This window comes from Balaenoptera physalus (genome assembly GCF_965194825.1).
Source record: "Balaenoptera physalus genome assembly, chromosome: 20".
NCBI classification, from domain to species: Eukaryota; Metazoa; Chordata; class Mammalia; order Artiodactyla; family Balaenopteridae; genus Balaenoptera; species Balaenoptera physalus.
Genome location: NC_138901.1, coordinates 50,842,209 through 50,863,418, shown reverse-complemented (window position 1 = coordinate 50,863,418; position 21,210 = coordinate 50,842,209). Strand labels below are relative to the sequence as shown.

The window sequence follows — 21,210 nt, the reverse complement described above, 5'->3', positions numbered from 1 at the left end:
AGAAGCCCAGCAGGGACCAGAGGGCTGACAACATCCAGGCAGATCAGGGAGCCCTCGGGCCCAGAAGATAAGCCACCAGCATATCCCACCTGGCAGTTCCCCCAGCTCCAGCTCCACCTCACCTGAGAAGCACAGTCTGTGGCACACGTAGCCGAGCGGCACATCCCGCCTCCCCCTCACGAGCAGGTGACAGTAAAAGAGCATCCCTGATCAGAATGACAGAGAATCTCAGAGCCAAAACTGAGCGATCAGCTAGAAATCACCAAACATTGGAAGAGTGCAAACACCAAGAAAGAGAGTCATCGTGCTCAACAAACCAAAGACCTGACATCAGAGGACAGAGAAATGGAACAGGTGACTCAGAACTTTAAAACGCATATAGTTTATACTCCCTGAGAGACTTCAGAGGATACTATGCCCATGAAAAAAGAATCAACTAGATACCCTGAAGATTAAAGTTGGATTGTTGAAATAAAAACTCAACAGCTGGGCGAAATAACAGGATGGGCAAGATTGAAGAATAAATTAAAACAGGAGGGTTGAGTTGAGGAATTCAGCTTAACACAACAAAAAGATACAAGGTATTTAAAAAAATTAAGAAACAAGGCAGCAGATCTAGAAGTTCCAATATTCATGTACTAGGGATTCCACAAAGAGCGAACACAGAGAACAAAGCATAAAAACTACTCGAAGAAATAAAGGAGGACAATTTCTTGGAATTTAATAAACTCATGAGTCTTCAGATTAAGAATACAATTAAGGGGGCTTCCCTGTGGCGCAGTGGTTAAGAATCCACCTGCCAATGCAGGGGACACGGGTTTGATCCCTGGTCTGTGAAGATCCCACATGCCGTGGAGCAACTAAGCCCATGTGCCACAACTACTGAGCCTGTGTTCCAGAGCCCGTGAGCCACAACTACTGAGCCCGTGTGCCACAACTACTGAGCCGGCATGCCACAACTACTGAAGCCCATGTACTAGAGCCCGTGCTCCGCAACAAGAGAAGCCACCACAGTGAGAAGCCCGTGCACCACAATGAAGAGTAGCCCCCGCTCGCCACAACTAGAGAAAGCCCACGTGCGGAAACGAAGACTCAACACAGCAAAAAATAAATAAATAAATTAAGATACAATATTAAAAAAGAAAAGAATACAATTAAGTACAGAGCAACATGAATGAAAAGAGACTTATGTCCTAGTAAAATTCCTGATTCTCCCACCCCCAAATCTCAAATGCTTCCAGAACAAAGTAAATAGATTATCTTATAAAGAAATAAGAATGAGATGGACTTCAGATTTTTAATAGGCTCCAGACGATAGATTTGCTTAGTCTACACTACAACAGCCACAAGGTGGAAGCAACCCAGGTGTCCATCAACAGATGAATGGACAAACAAAATATAGTCTATATGTACAATAAAATATCCAGCCTTAAAAAGGAATGAAATTCTGATAAATGATACAACACGGATGAACCTGAAAACGTGCTAAATGAAATAAGCCAGACACAAAAGGACAAATAGTGTATGATTCCACGTATATGAGGTACCCAGAATAAGCAAATTCATAGATAGAAAATAGAACACAGGTTACCAGAGGCAGGGAAGAGGAGGCAATGAGTATTATTATTTAATGCATACAAAGTTTCTGTCTGGGGTAATAAAAAAGTTTCAGAAATCGAGTGGTAATGGTTGTACGATACTGTGAATTTATTGATACTTAATGCTACGAAATTGTACACTAAAAAATTATTAAAATGGTAAATTTTATGTAACGTATATTTCAACACAATTTTTAAAAAGGAAAAAAAATAAGTAGGCAACATGAATAGACCAATTACCACTGAAGAAACTGAAAGGACAAAGATCTGCCTTGAAAACAGGTGACACACCTAGATGGTTTTACAGGCAAGATCTGCCAGATCTGACAAAGGATTAGTATCCAGAATACATACAGAACTCCTACAAATCAATAAGGAAGGGATAACTAACTCAGTAGACAAACAGACAAAGGATATAAACTGGCATTTCACAGAGGAAATGCAAATGGCCTATAATCAAGTGAAAAGAAACTAATCTCACTAGTTAACAAAGAAATGAAAATGAAAGGAACTAGGTACCATTTTTCATCCATCAGATAAATGAAAAGGAAAACTGACAATATCAAGTGTTGTTGAGGATATGGGGAAATGGGTACTCACACACTATGCAGATGGTACTATAAATAATTAAAGCCTCTTTGGAGGGCAAAGGGGCAGCAGTTATTAAAATTTTAAATGCACGTGACCTATCACCCAGAATCTATCCTAGAGAAATACTTGCAGATGTGCAAAAGGGAGTATACTTTTACAATTAGAAGCAAACAACCTAGTGATATGAAAATGGTTAAATAATCCGTGGTATGTTATACTACAGAATTCTATGCATCTGTTAAAAAGAATGAGATAGGTTTGTATACACTGATGTGGAAAAACCTCTAGAATACACTGCTAAGCTAAAAACAAAGAGAAAGTTTCAGAATGAAGCATACACTATGAGATCATTTAAAACAAAACAAAGCAAAATAAACCCACAATCTAAAACTATAGATTTATTAAAATGCACAGAAAAAAATCTGGAGGATAAGCATTAAATTGATAATAGTAACTACTTCTATGGGTAGCATTGGGGTGTGAGGTATAGTTAAAGAGGACTTAAGTTTCATCTGTATGTTGACTTTTTTCTAATAAAGAAAATGTATATGTGTATTACTTACATAATTAGAAATAAAGTAACTTAGAAAACAAGAGGCCTGCAGCCATCAGGCCTCATGAGAAAGCAGAGTTGAAAATGATGGCTCCTGATGAGTACTGGCCCCTTCGTTTCCTCTTTTTTGCCAAAGAAAGGTTGGGATCCATCAATTTTGACTGTCTCTTAGTATTTTTCCTGCTGCTACTTCTAACAGAAAAGGCATTAAATTCCCCACCCTTTATCTTCCTTCAGATCCTCATCTTCCTTCTCTTTAAGCATCTGCCTTTCTTTCTACTGGCTCTGAATCTGGGATTACAACTCAACAGAATAGGAAGTAAAGAACAAATTTAAAGAGGCTAAGTCATCATTTTGTCACATCTGAAGTTCAAGGGCAGACTGTACTTGCAAAGACTACCACAGCGATCTCTCATCCCACGTGCTCTTCGTTTTTTATTATTATTTTTTAATAATACTTTAAAAATTTTTATTTATTTATTTTTGGCTGCATTGTGTCTTCGTTGCTGCAGGCTTTCTCTAGTTGCAGTGAGTGGAGGCTACTCTTCGTTGCGGTGCATGGGCTTCTCATTGCGGTGGCTTCTCTTGTTGCAGAGCACGGCTTCAGCAGTTGTGGCTCGTGGGCTCTAGAGCGCAGGCTCAGTAGTCGTGGCGCACGGGCTTAGTTGCTCCACGGCATGTGGGATCTTCCCAGACCAGGGATCGAACCCTGCATTGGCAGGCGGATTCTTAACCACTGCGCCACCAGCGAAGTCCCCCACGTGCTCTTTATACCAATGGGACTTTGACACTCCTCCCGTTGGGGGTGGCGGAGGCTATATCCCTTCCTCTTGAATCCTGACAGGCTTGTGACTACAGAAACGACTCTCTGTGACTTCTAAGACCTGGTTCTCTTGGCATGCTCATTCATGGCCCCAGCACCACCTCACCATGAGGAAGCCCAAGCAGCCCAGGGAGGACAACCCGGCTGAGCTCGCAGCTGACAGCAAGCACCAATCTGCCACCCATGAGATTAAACCAACAGATCCTCCAGTCCCCTGTGGAGCCGCCCCAGCTGACGTTGCACGGCCCTGCTGGGCCAGCCCACATTACACGAGCGAAATAACTGTTGTCATCAGCCACAAAGTCCTGGGTTTTGTTGGTTTGTTACAAGGAAACAGACAACTGGAACAGTTGCCCTCACGAACGTGGGCTTGGTTCACTCCAGTGAACCAGGCCAGCAACTATCTAACACAGGTAGTGTTAGAAGACATGGTAAGGAGGTGGTGAGGGGACATAGAGGGGACGTCTGCAACAGACAGAGTCAGATCAGGTGACCTCTGAGGCTCCTTCCCACAGTGAGATTGTACAATGAACATCCTGAGCTGAGTGCTTAAGCACTTCCCAGCACCACCTTTTCTTAAAAGGGAAGATCGTTTTCTCCAATGACATTTTACCTTTCAGAAAGCTGCCGGATCTGTGGAATTCCCATATATTTGTGGAAGTGCTCCAGAACATTCATTACGCCCTGAAGAAGATTAGCAACTTCTCCATACTGCCTTCTCCTGGTCATGGCTCTGCAAGGAAATAGGAAGTTGAGGACTCCAGAAAAACACTAAGGACACAAGATACAGATATGGACCAACCTACTCTGTGCTCTAAAATAGACATCAACTCAACTTAATAAGCATTTCCTGAGCACTGAATATATATGGTGCTGTGCACTGGGGGAGAAAAAAAATAAGACCGGGTCCAAATCCTTAAGGGGACATGAGTTAGTAAGGGAGAGCGACAAGGACACATCTAAGTAGTACCAAGTGGGATGAATGGAGCTCTAAACAGAAGTCCAAGTTATGTGCTCTGGGACGTACAAAAGAATGTGTGAGTGACGGAGTCCCCCTGGGTCGGGGAAGGGGAATCTGGGAAGACTATGGATTTGGGATTTGGGTTGGGTATTATGGATTAGTTGGCTTTTGACAGACAGCAGGGGTCGGGATGTTATTATTTGAGGGTTACGGCATTTGAGCAAACCAAACACATCTCAGGACACAACAAAGAGCACGTATATGCACTTACATGTTAACTCAAATCTGTAGACTTTAAGCCAATGTTAAGCAACTCTGTGTATGTTTAGGTATGCTTAGTTTCCCTGCTGCTAAGGTTAATGAAGCTTAAATAAAAGGATGCTGATAAAATCAACAGTTACACACAGCAAGGAAGGAACAAACTATTAGATCTAAAATTTTCATTAGGATTGGGTTTTTTAATTAAATGTATAACTTATGACTTCCTTTACAAGGCATTTAAAAAGACAGGATCAAGTTCAAGCCAAGGAGTTACGTTGCTACCACTGCCTGGTCTGCTGGTTTGTTGGAAAGCACTGAGCACCTGGGGAAAGGGACAAGGACACGGGCCTGCTGACCTCTCGGATCACTGCTCGCAGGAGAACAGGCCAGGGTTCACTGAAGACCATGCAATGTCTGGGAGAGACCAGGAAGGAGTCTGCCCCTATTCGCCCCAACTTTGGATACTGTGTCTAAATTCCTATGGAGGTGCTCTTTCTCTAACCACACCTGAGATTACACTGAGGCTGGGACAGGGGCAATTCTCATGAGACAGACCACAAAAGTGAACAGGAATATCAGAATCTTCTAGGAAAGGAGGCCTTTGGGCTGCTTTGTTGTGGTCAATAACCAACTCTTCCTTTTAATACTGTTTCTCATGTTCTCATGTACCATTCCCTATAGTTCCCCTATAAGCCAAACAGAAAGCTTCTGCCTTTGAACAAGTGGGTGGAAAAAAAAAGAAAAAAGTGGGTACAAGGATCTGTTTCCATAAGGCATGTTCAACGACAGTGCAACTGAGCCCAACACAAGCAGGAAAACTTGCCAATGTGCAGGCTGGGGGCGTGATTACAGCCCTACACTGCCTCGTCAGCCTCCGTGGTAGAGATCTACCACACGGAAACGACCTGTGCTCTTGAAGTCATTCTCTGCATGCTCTTTGGGCCCCTTCAGACTCCCCTGCCCCTCACCTCAAAGTCTCGGGTGTCTGTTACACGTTGAGCACCCGAGGGCACAAAGCCAAAGTGGTGGCTAAACATCTGAGACTGCTTTGCAGGAAGTGGGCCAGGATGATGAGACTCTCCTGGCTGAGAAGTAAATAAACCTACAGTGCCATCTCCTCTGTGACACATTTATTTCCCGTGGACCCGAAAGGGACCGCTGACGTGCTTACTCGAGGGAATCAACGCCGCCCGCCAGCATGTGCAGGTGGTTCAGCGTCGTGATCGAGGTGGTCAGGTGGCGTTTGGCGTGATCTAACTGCTTGATGTCGCGGGTGATTTCCTTCACCTAAACAGTGAAAAACCAGAGGAGAAAAAGGAGGAGGGTTAAGACAGACGTCAACCGGTCTGCAAGTGGCCTCGGGAGACAATCATGCAAACGAAATAGGGACAAACATGCCTCGCGTTAGCCCTCGGAGAAAACACAGGTGTCCTCCCAATACATACTCAAAATAACTTCCTATCAGCCCATTTACATCTAATTTGGCATTTCTTCAGCAGACTTTACCCAGGGTTACAAAATCCTCAGTTGTGAGAATGAAATGAACTTTATTCTTCACCCCAAGTAAAGTGGAGTGAGCCACAAAGTAATTGAGTATGGAGCACATGGTGTCCAGGAGCCAAGGACGGCGGATCTCCTCCTGAACAAGGTCAGGGAAGTATGCCTTCTGGCACCGGCGTTTCTAGGTTCGGTACAAAATGGATAGCATAGTATGAGTCAGCTAATTCTATTGAGATGGGCTTTATTCGTGGGTCTAGGGTTTATTATCCGGTCTCCAGAAGATTTCTCCTCAAATCTCAAGAAGACTGAAATGTAACCCCCGCAAAGTAAGCTTAACATGACATCATGAGGAGCAGAGTCTTCAGGGAGACAGATGGCAATCAGGGGAGTAAAATTCCAACAGTGTTGATCCAGCGGGTCCAAGAGAAAGAAACTCTGTAGCTGGGAACGTAAGTATATTTCAGTCACTAGAAAAGTACATTCAGTAGTGAGGTGGGAACAGTTCTCCACCTTTACTAACCCTAGGCAGACTCTTCCACTAAACTGCCTGAGTCCATGCTGAACAAGAAACTTTCTGAAGAGCAATTTGGTTCCCCAGGTTCTATGACACCCGGAGGGAAGGGAGCGCCCTGGATACCAGGCACAAACATCCTAGTTACTGGAAACACAGGTCTCCCATTAAAAGTGAAAAAGTGAGTTAAATTCACATGACCTGATTTTTTAGAGTTTGATCATCCTGGGTAGAGTTATGAAGTAAAGGTCACGACCTGTACAGCTCAGATCCACACCCAGAAACCTGCAAGGCTGACCTGGATCCTAGCAGAAAAAGCCTCTTTCACGGGGACTTGGCCCATCAAGCCTGCTCTCTCTGTGACCCTCAGGCCACCAAAATGTCTCTATTTCTATCGTGGGGGTTTAGGGAAGAGGTGAAGAACCTACCACGCCTTTACCAAATAACTGAGATTGGGGGGAAAGACGATCAAGAATGATATAATAAACTAGATATAGGAGTTCGGCCTTATAATCTAATCACCCTTCCAACTCTGAAATAAATCATCATTCTCTTCCCCACCAAAAAAAAAAAAAAAATCCCTGTACCTCTTCCTGGGTTCCTTAGCTCCAGCACTAGCATCAGGGGTCTTGAACCACTGTTGTAAAAGTCAGCGTCATCTACCACTCTTCTCGTTCCTGCAGGTCCTGCATCATTAGTCAGTCATTAAATCCTGAACATTCTTCCTCTGCCTCATCTCAAGAATCTGTCCTGCTCCTCCTTCAGGCCCTCGCTGCTTTGCCCCGGAGCTCACCGGTCCCGTCACTCCCGGTGTTCCCCATCTCTCGCCATCACACGCCCTGTGCTTCTCTAGACAAACCCACTTCTTGTTGTTCCCCAAATAAAGCCCTTAATCGCCGCTCACGCAAGGGGTGCTCAGGCCAAAGTCACACGAGACCGGTTCGCAAAACAGAACGCTGGTCGTTCATTTACCTTAACTGTTACCCCTGGGCAGCCAAAAAAGGACAGAACAGGACATGGCAGCTTTGGGAGTCAGACAGTTCTCGGGTTGGATCTCGGCTCTTCCACTCACCGACTCGGTGTCCTAGACCAAGTGGCTTAGCCTCACTGAGTCTCAGTTTCCTCACTGATAAAATGGTCAATCATAAAAATAATAATGAGAGTAAAACCGAGTTCATAAGGCTGTTGTGAGGGCAAAGTTAGATCACTTGTATAAAGGCACGGGCACAGTGCTCGGCACAATGGAAGAGCTCCACAAATATCCTCTTCTTCCCTTTAGCAAAGCGCTGTCTGGGGAAGCAGACTGCTTTTTTTTTTTTTTTTGGCCACACCACACGGCTTATGGGATCTTCGTTCCCCGACCAGGGATCAAACCCACGCCCCCTGCATTGGAAGCGCAGAGTCCTAACCACTGGACCGCCAGGGAAGTCCCAGACTGCTTTAAAATAGAACATCTAATGGCGTTAGGAGCGGACTACTCAGACTGTTACTGCATCCCCCCTCGGCTTGAAGAGGGAGCGTGGTCCAGACTAGCAGATCAGAATCCTAAGTGCTCACCGAAGCTCTACAATTCTGTGATGTACACACAAATATTACCTCCACTTCACAGAGAGGCAACTGAGGTACAGAGGGGGTAAGTAACTTGCTTAAGGCCCCCAGGGAGGAAGGAGAGAGGGTGGATCTGATGGCAGGCGGTCTGACGTCAGAGGCCATGCTGCTCACTAATGGTATCCAAGTGTCCCCTCTCCCACCCCACCGCCCCACGCCCTCCGCTGAAGCCGGGCCCGCCCCCGCCGCCTTCCACAGCCTGTCCAGTCTTGCCAAAAGGCCACTGAAGAGAACTGAAGGGTCCATGGGAGTGTGACCTCGGATCTGTTCTTGAGTAGATTATAATAAGATGTAGGCAGAGAAGTCTGGGAGGGTTTAGGAGTTTTTATAACCAAAACGAGTAGGGGGAAAAAAATGACATTAATAATAATAATAGCTTTCATTCATTAAGCAACTAACCCCAGCCCAGTACTATGCTCTGTGCTCTTCATACGTTGGAATTCTTACAACATCCCTTTGAGGTAGTTATTATTCTTATTAAGAGTGGAAGAAACTGGCGGGCCCCTCGGTCGGCGGAGGCCTCTGAGCACATCACCCGAGGGCAGCACTGCGTAGAGGGGGAGCTTAATCAAGCCCCTCAGCACGTGTCACAGGCAGGATGCGGCCCACCTCCCAGATCCAGGTCCAGTTTTCAAGCAATGCCAAGTCACATGTCATACATCTGAACTGAGAAACACGTGATATAAACAACTGCTAGAGACAGGAATCCAAAATGACTAGGAAACTATTTTGGGGAAAGGAGAAGAAGAGAACTTTCCCTGTTTAAAAACAGGGCTGCAAATACAGGGCAGCAGAGATAGTGAGTCACTACATGTCTAGCGGCACCTCCTGAATGGATGTCGTCCCAGGGCCAGCATTGGAGACGTGGGTGCTGTAGTTGGCAGGAAGAGGGAGAACAAGTCTATTAACTAGTATGACTGGACGAGAAGCCAACTTCCTCTTCTGGCGCAAAAATGCCAGGAAGAAACCGAAACTCACCATTTGCTCCGATTTTTCTGCTTTGTCCTTGATATCTTTGATTTTTCCAAAGAGTTGCTGAATCGCTTTCTGGGCCTCTTCAAGTGCCTAGAATAAGAGGAATAAATGAAAAACAAGGCAGCACCAGTCCCTACACTGTGATCAAGTGCAGCCTCAGAAGAAAATGCCTAAAGCTCTCTTACTTCGTTGCACTTGCATTGACAATTTTACCAGACCTGAGACCTAAGCAGCAGCGGCAGAGGGAGTCCAGCATTTGGATACAGGCAAATAAACACTCAGAGTTCTTGCCAAGTTGCATCATAAAGTTTTAATTTAAAAACTAAACTATTTCCCTCTATATCAGTGATTACTACACATACTGATGACAACAAATAAATAAGACATGCACATCTGTGTGTATGTCTGTGTGTGTGTGCGCACGTATGCAGTAACCTTCAAAAGCCTGAAGAGAGACACAGGTGGCTCCAAGTTGGGGGTAGGGGAAGCTCTGGGTTTTGAGAGTTCCAGAAGATGGTGCCTTCAAAAAAAAAAAAAAAATCACAGCTGTGCACGGGGACTCCAAAACCGTGGGCAAACCTTAAAGACATTTGTAAGAACCCCACTTGGAAACCAATGAAATGAAGTTAGAAAGGAATACTTACACCTAACGGTGAGCTAAATGTTTCCACTGAAATAAAAACCAACAAAGACGGATGCCACCCATTAAAAGCATTACAACCCACAGTGGTAATTGCGTGAGTCTGGGAAGCAGTATTAGGGGAGGGGAGAGGGCGCTCAGCCGCACACGTGAAGAACACACGTACTGGTGAAAGAGGCAGCGGCCAAAGAAGAACTCCCATTTCATTTCATTGCACGCACTTTATTTTGGATTTAAGAGTGGCCTGGGGACTTCCCTGGCGGTCCAGTGGTTAAGACTTCGCCTTCCAATGCAGGGGATATGGGTTCGATCCCTGGTCAGGGCACTAAGATCCCACATGCCTCGCGGCCAAAAAACCAAAAACATAAAACAGAAGCAATAGTGTAACAAATTCAATAAAGACTTTAAAAATGGTCCACATCAAAAAAATAAAAAATAATAAATTAAAAAAAAAAAAAAAAAAAAAGAGTGGTCTGTCCTAACATGGCTTCCCGAGCCCTTTGTAAATGTAATGCCAGGCCAGCATCGCCCTAGAGCTGTGTGTGGCCATCTGTGCCTGCAGGGGGGAAACAGCCGGCCTCCCTGAGGACACCCTGAGAGAGGAAAGACAGCAAAGCTGCGACATGGGGAGAAAGTCAAAAGCCCTGACAGAGTTATTTGAACCTCCGCCTTCAGCAGAACCCAGCAGAAGAGCTACCTCTAGACTGTGAACTAACACGTTTTCTTTATGGCTGAAAAACATCCTCAAAAAGCAAACTTAAGTCTGCTTCCGCTGCAGGAAGTTCCTTCCTTGTTGGAAGGAGGGATTGTATCTCCCTGTCTTTCCCGGGTTTCCGGGAGGCCCACTTCTCCTGATGCCGGGACTCCTTCCTTCCCCTGCAGCTCCTCGCCCTGTGGGTGGCTCAGTCCCAGACAGAGCGCTCTTCTGACCTTCTTCTTCTCTGGGATCTGCAGGGGTTTCACGCCTGGGGACAAGGATGCCGAGCTGCTGCGTGTGACTACGTTACGGCTTCCTCTGCCCGTTTGTTGCCAAGTCTGAGGTGATGCTAGTCGAATAAACAGCGGCTCACACCACCTCCTGGGATAGGCAGGGAGTGGGCGTTTGCTCTGCTGGATCGCTTCACTTATATCTACAAAGGCTGGGGAGCAAAGAAGCGTTTATACTTGTCATTTCTGCCGCCTTGACAGAGGTATTTTAATCATCAGAAGGTTTGGTCTTAGAACAACAGTTGGCATTGCTATCAGAGACCAAAGTCCGTAACTCGGGAAGTTTTACCTGAAGAGTAGTAACCAATCAAAAGGGGCGACGGAATGGAATTGGGTCTCACTGGCAGCCCCTCTCACACCCATTCCCTCCCAAGAGGGTGCCTCACTCAGCAACTGCTTCCTCTCTGCTTCCTACCATCCTGCCTTCCTCACTCCCAGATTCAGCACCCCCAAAACAGTTGTGGTGCAGTGAGAAATCCCGCCACTTTCCAGCCAGAAGGCAGGAGTTTGAGGCCTGTCTCTGCTGTCACATACCAGCAGGGCAACCTCTCTGGGGATCAGTTTCCTCGTCTGCAAAGTGGTGACGATGCCACCTACTTCAGGTGTTGTTGGGAAGACTCAATGACATAATAGGTGTTGAAAGCTACACAGATATTAGGTCTATTTCCAGGGCTTTTGACCAGCCTGGGCAAATGCATGTTTGCACCTAGGGATACATACATATATATCAAGTGGAGATATCAAGATGGACATATGAGTCTGGAGCTTGGAAAAGAGAAACTGAAATTCAGAAGTCATCAGCTTATAGATGATACTTAAGCCTGTATGACTGAAAATCACCTAGCAAGAGGGTACAGACAGAAGAGAAAAGAAGAGAAGATGGCCCAGGGCTGAGCCCTTGGACACTCCAATGTTCAGCAGTCTAGGAGAAAAAAAGGAGGGAGGAAAGATGCAAGAGAAAAACCACCAGTGACAGGAGAGAAAATCAGGGACTATGGTGTCACAGAAGCCAAACAAAAGCGTTGGAAGGAAGAGGAAGAGTGATTATGTCTTACATTGTTGAAAATTCACATAAGATTAGGACAGAGGATGACCACCAAACTGGACACCAGGGAAGTCGTTGATGACCTTGACAAGAGTGATTCCAGTGGAGACAGTGCGTGTGAGAGCAGGGGCCAGCAAATGATGGCCTCGGGGCCAAGCCCAATCTGCCACCTGTCTCTGTAAACAACGACAGCTTGGATCACACCAATCCCATTCGTTTAGGAATTGTCTGTGGCCACTTGCTCCACACGACAGCAGGGATGGGTAGTTGTCAGAGACCAGATGGCATATAAAATCTAAACTACTTACTACCTGGTCCTTAATAGAAAATGCTTGCTGACTCCTGATATAGACTATTTTTTCAAGAAGCTTTTATTGTGAGAAGACAAGAGAGTAAAACAAGAAGAGGAGAAACTGATTGGGGGGTGGGGGGTGGGTAACGGGACAATTACAGAAGAGAAGGACTTTTTTATAATGTTCTTGAATTGTTTACTGTTTAAATACCAGCTCTCTAACAGGGCTGTAAGTATCCTTTAGAGTGTGGCCCAAGGATATGAATGGCACTCTTAGATCCCCTACGGTTCAGGCAATTGCCCATTCTGGTGGCCAGAATGACAGGCCCAGCTGATAATTAGTCTCAGTATAAATTACCACTAGCTCCTTCTCACTCCAAAAGTGACTCTGATGATAAATTGTATGATCACCTCAACTACAGCATCTAACCAAAGCTGGAGCACAGCTGGAACTCGACAAATATTTGCCAACAGATTAAAAACATCGTGGGGCGCTTCTCAAAAGAGTAGCAGTGCTGAGGGTACTGTTCTGGATGAGGCAGGCCGACACCCACGGCTTTCCCTAACTCCAGGCACAACGGTAAGCAGTGGTTCAAAAACACAGCATCAGGGCTTCCCTGGTGGCGCAGTGGTTGAGAGTCTGCCTGCCAATACAGGGGACACGGGTTCGAGCCCTGGTCTGGGAAGATCCCACATGCCGCGGAGCAGCTGGGCCCGTGAGCCACAACTACTGAGCCTGCGCGTCTGGAGCCTGTGCTCCCAACAAGAGAGGCCGCGATAGTGAGAGGCCCGCGCACCGCGATGAAGAGTGGCTCCCACTCGCCGCAACTGGAGAAAGCCCTCACACAGAAACGAAGACCCAACACAGCCAAAAATAAAAATAATAAATAAAAAATTAAAAAAAAAAAAAACACAGTGTCACACTTTCTGCAACTGTTATCTATTTGGCTAATGTGGAATCTAATGCTCCTGATGCTGCCAGGGGTGAGTGAATTCTAACCCCCCGGAACCTTCTAAAAAATGTTGCCTCATGGCACGGAAAAGCACTACAGAGGCCCTTGCCGGCAACTGCTCACCTTCTGGGGCACAGCTTGCATGAAATTCTGTGATCTTGTTGGCCATGTCATGGTATAAGGATGTGCTGATGGGACTGTAGCCATCATCTTCTGGCCAAACACTCTAAGACATATGACATTCTGCTAAGAAAGGCAAAAAGGGCCAGTTCTATACTTAGATCTCAGGGCTGAACAAGTTTCCACGATCCTTTCTCAGCGAAAGGGTTTCTATCCCTATTTTTCTCTTACTCTCCATCTGGCATCCTACCAGAACTGTCTCTGCTCAAGGTACCACTTTTTTCTTTCAGCAAACAAGTAAGACTCACACAATCTTACATTTCACAGTCTTAAAGAAAGACAAACTGTCTGCCAGATTTTTTTTTTTTCAGGCTGGAATACCTTCACTTGTTATAACAATGCACTGAAGTCGAGGAAATTTAATATAATTCACTTTCCAGAGTCAAAAAGTTTCTTCTGAAGCATTCATTCCGTCAGCAAGTCCATTCTCAACACACACCCTAATATTTGATATCTAATGTCTAATAATCAATCACACAGGAGGAGGAGTGTTTTGTAATTGGAAAAATCATAAGACCTACAAAAGGTTAAGATTTTATTTTTAAGTAACACTAAAATACTTTTATACCTAGCTAATCAGAAAATGTGCTGAAAGAAAGATTCTGGCACTGTCCCTAGACACTCTTTAAAATAAAATGTGGCTACTTTTCCATTCCAGGCTGTACGTGGATTAAAAACAGAACTAATCACCCAAAAATGTCTGCTTTCAATCCACCCTTACTGGAGTTTCTGAATTGGGCACTGGAGCGTGGCTGCAGCCTGCATGGGAGGGTGCTATTAGGAGGCAGTGACTGTGGTCGTCCTCTTCACTAACTCAAATCCTTCAATCAGAGGATGCAAGGCGACCCACCGAGCTGACCCAGAAGGCTCAGCAGAACCAATTATGCTATCTCTGTATTTTTGTGCATCATTAACCGTAAACGTTATTCTTAATTTTCCTTGCCTCCTGAAGTAGACTCTGAACAGGCTACCAAAGCCACACTAGGTCACATGCGCAGAAGATAAGCAGCATGGAACCTTGCACAGACCCCACTGCTTTCTTCTTCTTTCATCTCTTTTTTCTCCCCAGAACTGTGTCGGCCACCTGTGTAGATAGAGCGGATCCCAGCCAATGGAAATGCCTTGAGAAATTAACATCCCCTCTGGCTCTTAGATGCATCTAATTTTGCAGTTTGCTCTATGAGAGAATTATATTGCCTTTATCCTGTGAGCCCACGGGCAGCCTTTAAGAGATTTAAAACTGAGATCCCATTTGCTGCCACTACAGGAAGGAGGAAGAGGCTGCTCATTTTCAGAAGAACTAATATGGCATTCTGTTCTTTGAAAAAAAATACGGTGCTAATATTCAAGGTTACTGGGAAGAAAATGATATTTTCCCACTTATTCTGCTATCATTTCTGTGGTCCAACTTTACATCTGTCTGCCGGTTCCCTTCCTATTATTTGGAAAAACAATGCACTGTTTTAGTAAAAAGCAGGGGTTTTTTGAACCAGCAGACTGGGATTCGAATGCCGGCCTTGCCACTTACTGTGTGATCTCTGGTAAGCCATCGATCCTCTAGGAGGCACAGACTCATTTCTAGAACAGGGACAACAGTCCCAACCCAGAGACTTGTTGTTAGGAAAACAGGGCTTAGCAGTAAACGCCTTGGGTACTGTTTACTCAGTACTGCCTTCCTCCCGGGAGCCTTCCTCTCACTGTGCTCTAAGTCGCTGTCCCAGAGGCACACCAGGCCTAAGCTGGGCCACTTGGAGCTTTTCTGTGATTTTTCAGAACGAATTGGGAAACAAAGTTTCTCTCTCTCTCTGGTGGTGGCATCCCCACGATGTGTAATTAGGTTAGATAGTAGCTGGTCTCCAGGTAGAGACAATGAAGCCGACACCCAGACAGAGACACAGACAGAAAGATCCAGAGCTGTATTCCAGTGCCGCCTTCTGCTGTTTGAGAAGCCCAGCAGAGAAACTACTCTTTCACAGACTGACTGTTCAAAACAAGACACAAGAGACTTCCAAATAATCCCCCTTTTGCCTATGCCAGTTTGAGCTGGGATTTTGTCTTCTGCAGTCGAGAGAATCCTGACGGAGGACGCAGCTCATAAAAGGGGTTCACTAAATGGTAATTATTAATATTATTCCCAGATCTCCCAGATAGAGTGTGACATTTCAGATGAGACTGCCCCTCTAAGAACCAAAGGTTGCCGACCCGTATTTTAGCTTTGCAAGTAGGCTGGTTAAGTTCAATATCTGCAGGCACACACACAAGAGTGGCTCATGGATCAGAGGGTGGTCTCCTTGAACCATGTTGTAAATGAGCCATTCTCCAGGGGAAAAAAAAGTTTCGATCTTTTGTTCGCCCCGTCAACAAAAAGTGAGTGCCTACTATATGTACTAAGCTAGATACGGAGAGAAAAAGGTCGCAGATGGGGACATGTCTTTAAAGAGCTTGTGAGGGATATGTAAGAAACAGAAATAACTAGAAGATGAGAACGACAGAAAGAAGGATGAATGTCAGGATCATTTGGAAAGCAAAGGACTCCGCAAAAATGTTGCTGAGGGCAACCACATCTGATGAGCCCTAAACAAAGTGCCCTGTGACATCCACTAAAGGCAGACACCTACGGGTAAGTAGTCTCTATTTATGGAATGTCCCTTCTTTTGACACTACTGGCTAGCCTGGCACCCCTGAGAGCTGTTGCTATGGAAACAAGGCATCCCCGGCTAGAGCAGAGGTGCTTTAAGAACTCTCAGCAATAAAAACAATGCAGCCCATTCCCCGCAAAGGTGCCAAACAGGAGCAGAGGCTCCAGGAATCTCACCGCCATGGACGGCTGCATGTGCACAGCATCACGCGTCTCTGTGTCCTTGAACACACTAGGTACCTTCCAGGCCTGGCAGCCCCGGTCAAACGCCACACGGGCACCCATCAGAGGCAAAGCATTGGTGCTAACATTAATTCCTCCACAGCCCATTCAGACACCTTGAGTATAAAGGGGCTTTATTTAAAGCACAGATTTCTTTCCAAGTTTGTGAACCAAAAGAATGTAAAGGGCAAAAGGAGTAATTTTCACCTTATTTGTTAAAATGCTCTGTTCCACCTGTTACTTTAATTTATGATTTCTGCAAACCACATCCACTGAAAATGTGAACCAAAGAGTTCATTTTTATTGTTTTTAGAAAACAAGCCAGAAATTAAAATTGTAAGACAGGGCTGGGACACAAATTCAGCAGTACCCAAACAAGACTGAACATTCAGATTTTAAAGTTCTGCTTATATCTGTTATCGCCCGTAACTTAGACTCTGTTCCTCCTGAAATAGCGGGGAGTGGGCAATGCACTCACGCACAGCCTCCTTTGATGAAATGTAGCCCCTGAGGATGAGCGCATTTAAAGCAACAACTCCAAATGGAGCTGGAGAAGGAAAAATTCAAGCAGGAGTCTCAGTTGCTTTGCTGAATAAAAGGTACAGAAATGCAATACTGTAGAAAATGCGGGCACATTTAAAGGAACAATCTGCCTGAGTTTAACAAAGGACTATGTCCCGCAAATAGCTAGGACTTCCCAGTTGCCAAGTGAAATTCAAATCCCCCATTGTAGTCACTCAGTAACTCTCATCTATATTACGGGTTTTCATTCAGGGCTTCATTTGGGGTTGACTTCTGGATGTTCCTTCAGCTGCTTTTTAGAGACACCTTCTGTACCAAAGCCCTTTAGGCTATGGCCCGCCTTGTGGTTTCATCTGGATGACTTTCTGCTCCTGTTTCACTTTCCTTCAGGATTGGGTCCCATGTGTTCAGGACCACAGGTGTGCGGTGAATGCTCAGTTCTCTCCTTCCCTCCTGGAGTTCCTCTCTTGGTCCAGTTTCTTCTTCAGGCTGAGAGGGGCCCAGCTGGTTAAGGAGGCCATAGTCACTGTCACTGTTTGGATTCCCTTGTGAACCAGTTAACTTTTCAGGTTCTACAGTAGAAAAACAGAGGCTCCCAAATCTGCTTTTAAAGTTTGTCCCTGTTTAAAAAGAGAATTTGGTATACACAGGGATGGCCAGATCAGAAAATCTGGACCTGTGATTAGCTCACCCAGTGTAATTTGGGGCAAGTCACAGAACCTGTGTGAGCCTGTTCCTACAGCTGTAAAATTGGGAGAATAACATCTATGTGGCCTAATTCACATCTTTGGAGGATGAAGTAAAGTAATCGATGCAACAATGTTTTGCAGAATGTAAGATAAACATGTTTATTTGCTTTTTTGGTTTTGTTTTGTTTTTTGGGGGGTTTTTTTTGGCTGCATCTCGTGGCTCGTAGGATCTTAGTTCCCCGACCAGGGATCAAACACGGGCCCTGGAAGTGAAAACGCTGAGTGCTAACCACTGGATCACCAGGGCATTCCCCAAGATAAACATATTTATATTGTAATAAAACGTAAGCACTATATATTAAGACAAACAAATCAAAATGTACCTTCTGCCTAAGCAACTCAAAATGTGTCTTTGCTTATAGTGAATCAATCAAGAATGACACATTCGTCTTCCAGCAGTACCTTCTTCATTCTAGAGATCTGGGTAACTACAGGGCTGACAAGTGTACTGGAACTTGACCACAAGATGCTAATCCAGAAACCAAAATCTCCAAATATCAGAATCTCCAAGTATTCGATGGAAAAAAAAAAAGTATAGCACTTGGCTTAGCATAAATGATATTATCATATGAATAATAGTTGGCTGTCTGTCCCTACTGTTCTCATGTGACTGAGAACAAGAAAAGTTCAGAAGTATGACAAGAAGACAAGGGGGAGTAACTAGGTCGGAGATGGGGTAAAGACCCCTCAATTCACCTCTTCTGTTTTATAGAAGATGGTATTTGGACCATCAGATTTACCTATCAGTAAGTATATCTGTAGAAGAAACATCCCCCTTCTGGTTGGGGGCCATTATGAGAGTGACACTAATGTAGTTTGCCCAACATGCAAATTCTAGGTGTCACAGACAATGCCTAGAGGTGAACATAGCATCTGCTCAGAGGGTCCACAATATACCATGGAAACAAAAATCAGAAATCCTGGCATGTGATCCAATTCTATATGAATGACCATAAGTGTCTTGTATATTTTAGAGCTTTGATTTAGACAACTATAGAACACCAAACCAAAACAGACTAAAAAGGCATTATCTCTGGTTTGGCAAAACTAATCTCCTTCCAGATGAGACCTTAGAGTCCAAATTAGAGTGAAGGAAATTTTACAGCTATGTTACAGACTCCTGAAAATAGGGATTTATGAATGGAAATGTTGACAGAACCACCACAGAACTGAACTCATGCTGCTCTAAATTCTATATTTCCATGGATGAAAGAAGGGAGAGAAAAAAGGAGGTCAAGTTCTTACACGAAGTAACGTCGTTTCAAATTCCCATCCACTGTTCAAACACACCTGGATGACTCCCCCTGTCAAGGATCTAAAACCCAGAAAGCTTCATCTTGTCAGCAGCAATACTGCAATTTTTCTCATGGGCAAACTCAAACTAAGGGTGGAATTTTCCTTCCATCACTAACAACCAGCAGTCAAAAGCAAGAGTAACCTGGGTAACAGCCAGAGCAGCTACAGTCGTGATGAATGGCATTTTCCTCTTTAGATGCAGAGACTGTAGTTTAAACTTGTGACTGCCCTTAACATGGGAACAAGCAGATTGCAAAAGTTATGCTTGACCTTCTTTCTTGGCTCCTGTAGAGTGCCAGTGTACATGGAGACGGCTCAGAAGAATAATAAACTTCAGTGTTCCTCCTTGGCAATACTATTTTCCTAAAACCATTTTCAATAATCATGTTGCACACAAGTGGGACTTGATGTGTTTCTAAGGTCAGGAAGGAAATAGTCCAAATGCTGGACATGCTAACTAAAAGAAATCATCATGGTATTTTCTTTTTCGGAAAAGGCAGCAGCATTATTATTAGGTACTGAACACAAAAACTTAAGCCTGTAACTAATCTGAAACACATCGTCTGTATGGATTAAATGAAGACAAAACAGGCTTGTCTAGAGGAAAAATATATTAAAGTTCAGAACAATATGGAAAAAAATGTCTCCATTTCCATTTAATGTGAAGGAGATTAAATATTGAAATGATTAAAAATTACCATATGATCCAGCCATTCCACACCCTAGGTATATACAGAAAGGAACTGAAAGCAGGGACTCAGATATTTGTATGTCAGTGTTCATTACGGCATTGCTCACGTCCATCAACACATGAATGGATAAATAAAACGTGGTATACACACGCAATGGAGTATTACTCAGTTGTGAAAAAGGAATGAAGTTTTAGAACAGGAATGAAAATCCCAGATACACATACCAGGACAATACACTGTGACCCAGCAGGTATTTAAGGTGGGTTAAATATTAAAAACAAAACAAAACTAAGCTAATCATCAAATGGAAAAACCATATTTAGATTCCACATATAAGTGATAACACACAGTATTTGTATTTCTCTGACTTATTTCACTACGTATAATATCCTCCAGGTCCATCTGTGTTGTTGCAAATGGCAACTTTTCATTCTTTTTTCAGGGCTGAGTAATATTCCATTCCATATATATATATATATATATATATATATATATATATATATATATATATATATATATATCACATCTTCTTTATCCATTCATCTGTCAATGGATACCTTATGTTGCTTCCATATCTTGGCTATTGTAAATAATGCAGCTATGAACACTGGGGTGCACATATCTTTTCGAATTAGTGTTTTCATTTTCTTTGGATATATACCCAGGAGTGCAATTGCTGGATCATATGATAGTTCTACTTTAAGTTTTTTGAGGAAGAGTGCTAGATTCTTAAAGATTGGTTGCAATGTGGAATCTGAAATCTTATTACTGAACCTCTGATACTATGCTACATGAAAATCCACTGGTCAGTTGTGCTTTTGCCCAAGATGCAGAAAGCTCGAGTGTTGCTCTAACATTAACAATGAGAAAAAAAATAAACAGCAAAATCACAACATTTCTTGAACCCATCAGAGAGCTGAAGGCAACCAGGTCTCCTGAAATCCAAGAGACGGGGACACCCAAGAACTGTTTCATATGTGGCAGAGCCTAAGAGGAAGATGCAGATGCTATCCCAGCGGACAGGAAGGAATCAACTATGGTTTTTAACAAATTGCTAAGGGCCAAGTGTGGGGCTAGTGCAACAGCGTGGAACCTCTGGGAACTGCATAGTCGGCAGTTTGCACCCCTCTCAGGCTCGTTTCCAAGACCTGCACCGGGTGCTCGTGAGAAAACCTGCAGGCAGAGGGGGGAAGACCAGAAGGAGCCTCCCTTTGGGGTGCAGATGTGCAGGAGATTAACGGGCACTGTAGGAAAGGCTGGAAGCCTTGATAACCTTCACCCTTGCCTGAACCCACCTCTCTAAAGCCTTAAACCTCTGAGTGAGGGGCGGCCTGGCAAATGTCCGAGGTAAGTCTTAAGGACAGAACAAGAGAACAGAGCCTTTCACTACCTCTGATGCAACAATTCTGGGCCTCGGGTAAGCTGTGCTGCGACTTCCATTCACAGAGAACAGCACACCAGGGGACAGTAAGGAGGCTTTCAGAGCAAGGAAACCTACAGGTGCTTCAAAGCAGGGCGGTAGGGATGGAAAGGAGTGGAGCTGATGGAAAAGCCACAGGAACTTGAGAAATGCCTGGATGCACAGAATTAGGAACATGGATGTTCCAATGGTT

The 21,210-nt window shown here is 44.4% G+C and overlaps 1 protein-coding gene across 9 annotated transcripts in view; it reads right to left on the bottom strand.

The window, feature by feature from the left end:
* VPS53 (VPS53 subunit of GARP complex) overlaps positions 1 to 21,210 on the bottom strand; it is a 139,659-nt gene that overhangs the window by 99,686 nt on the left and 18,763 nt on the right. For all 9 annotated transcript variants that reach the window (XM_082443447.1, XM_082443446.1, XM_082443451.1 and 6 more), the window contains exons 5-7: positions 9,385 to 9,471; positions 5,959 to 6,074; positions 4,179 to 4,298 (exon numbers count right to left, since the gene is read on the bottom strand). In XM_082443447.1, coding sequence (XP_082299573.1) covers positions 4,179 to 4,298; positions 5,959 to 6,074; positions 9,385 to 9,471 — 323 coding nt within the window. The remainder of the gene's footprint in view (positions 1 to 4,178; positions 4,299 to 5,958; positions 6,075 to 9,384; positions 9,472 to 21,210) is intronic.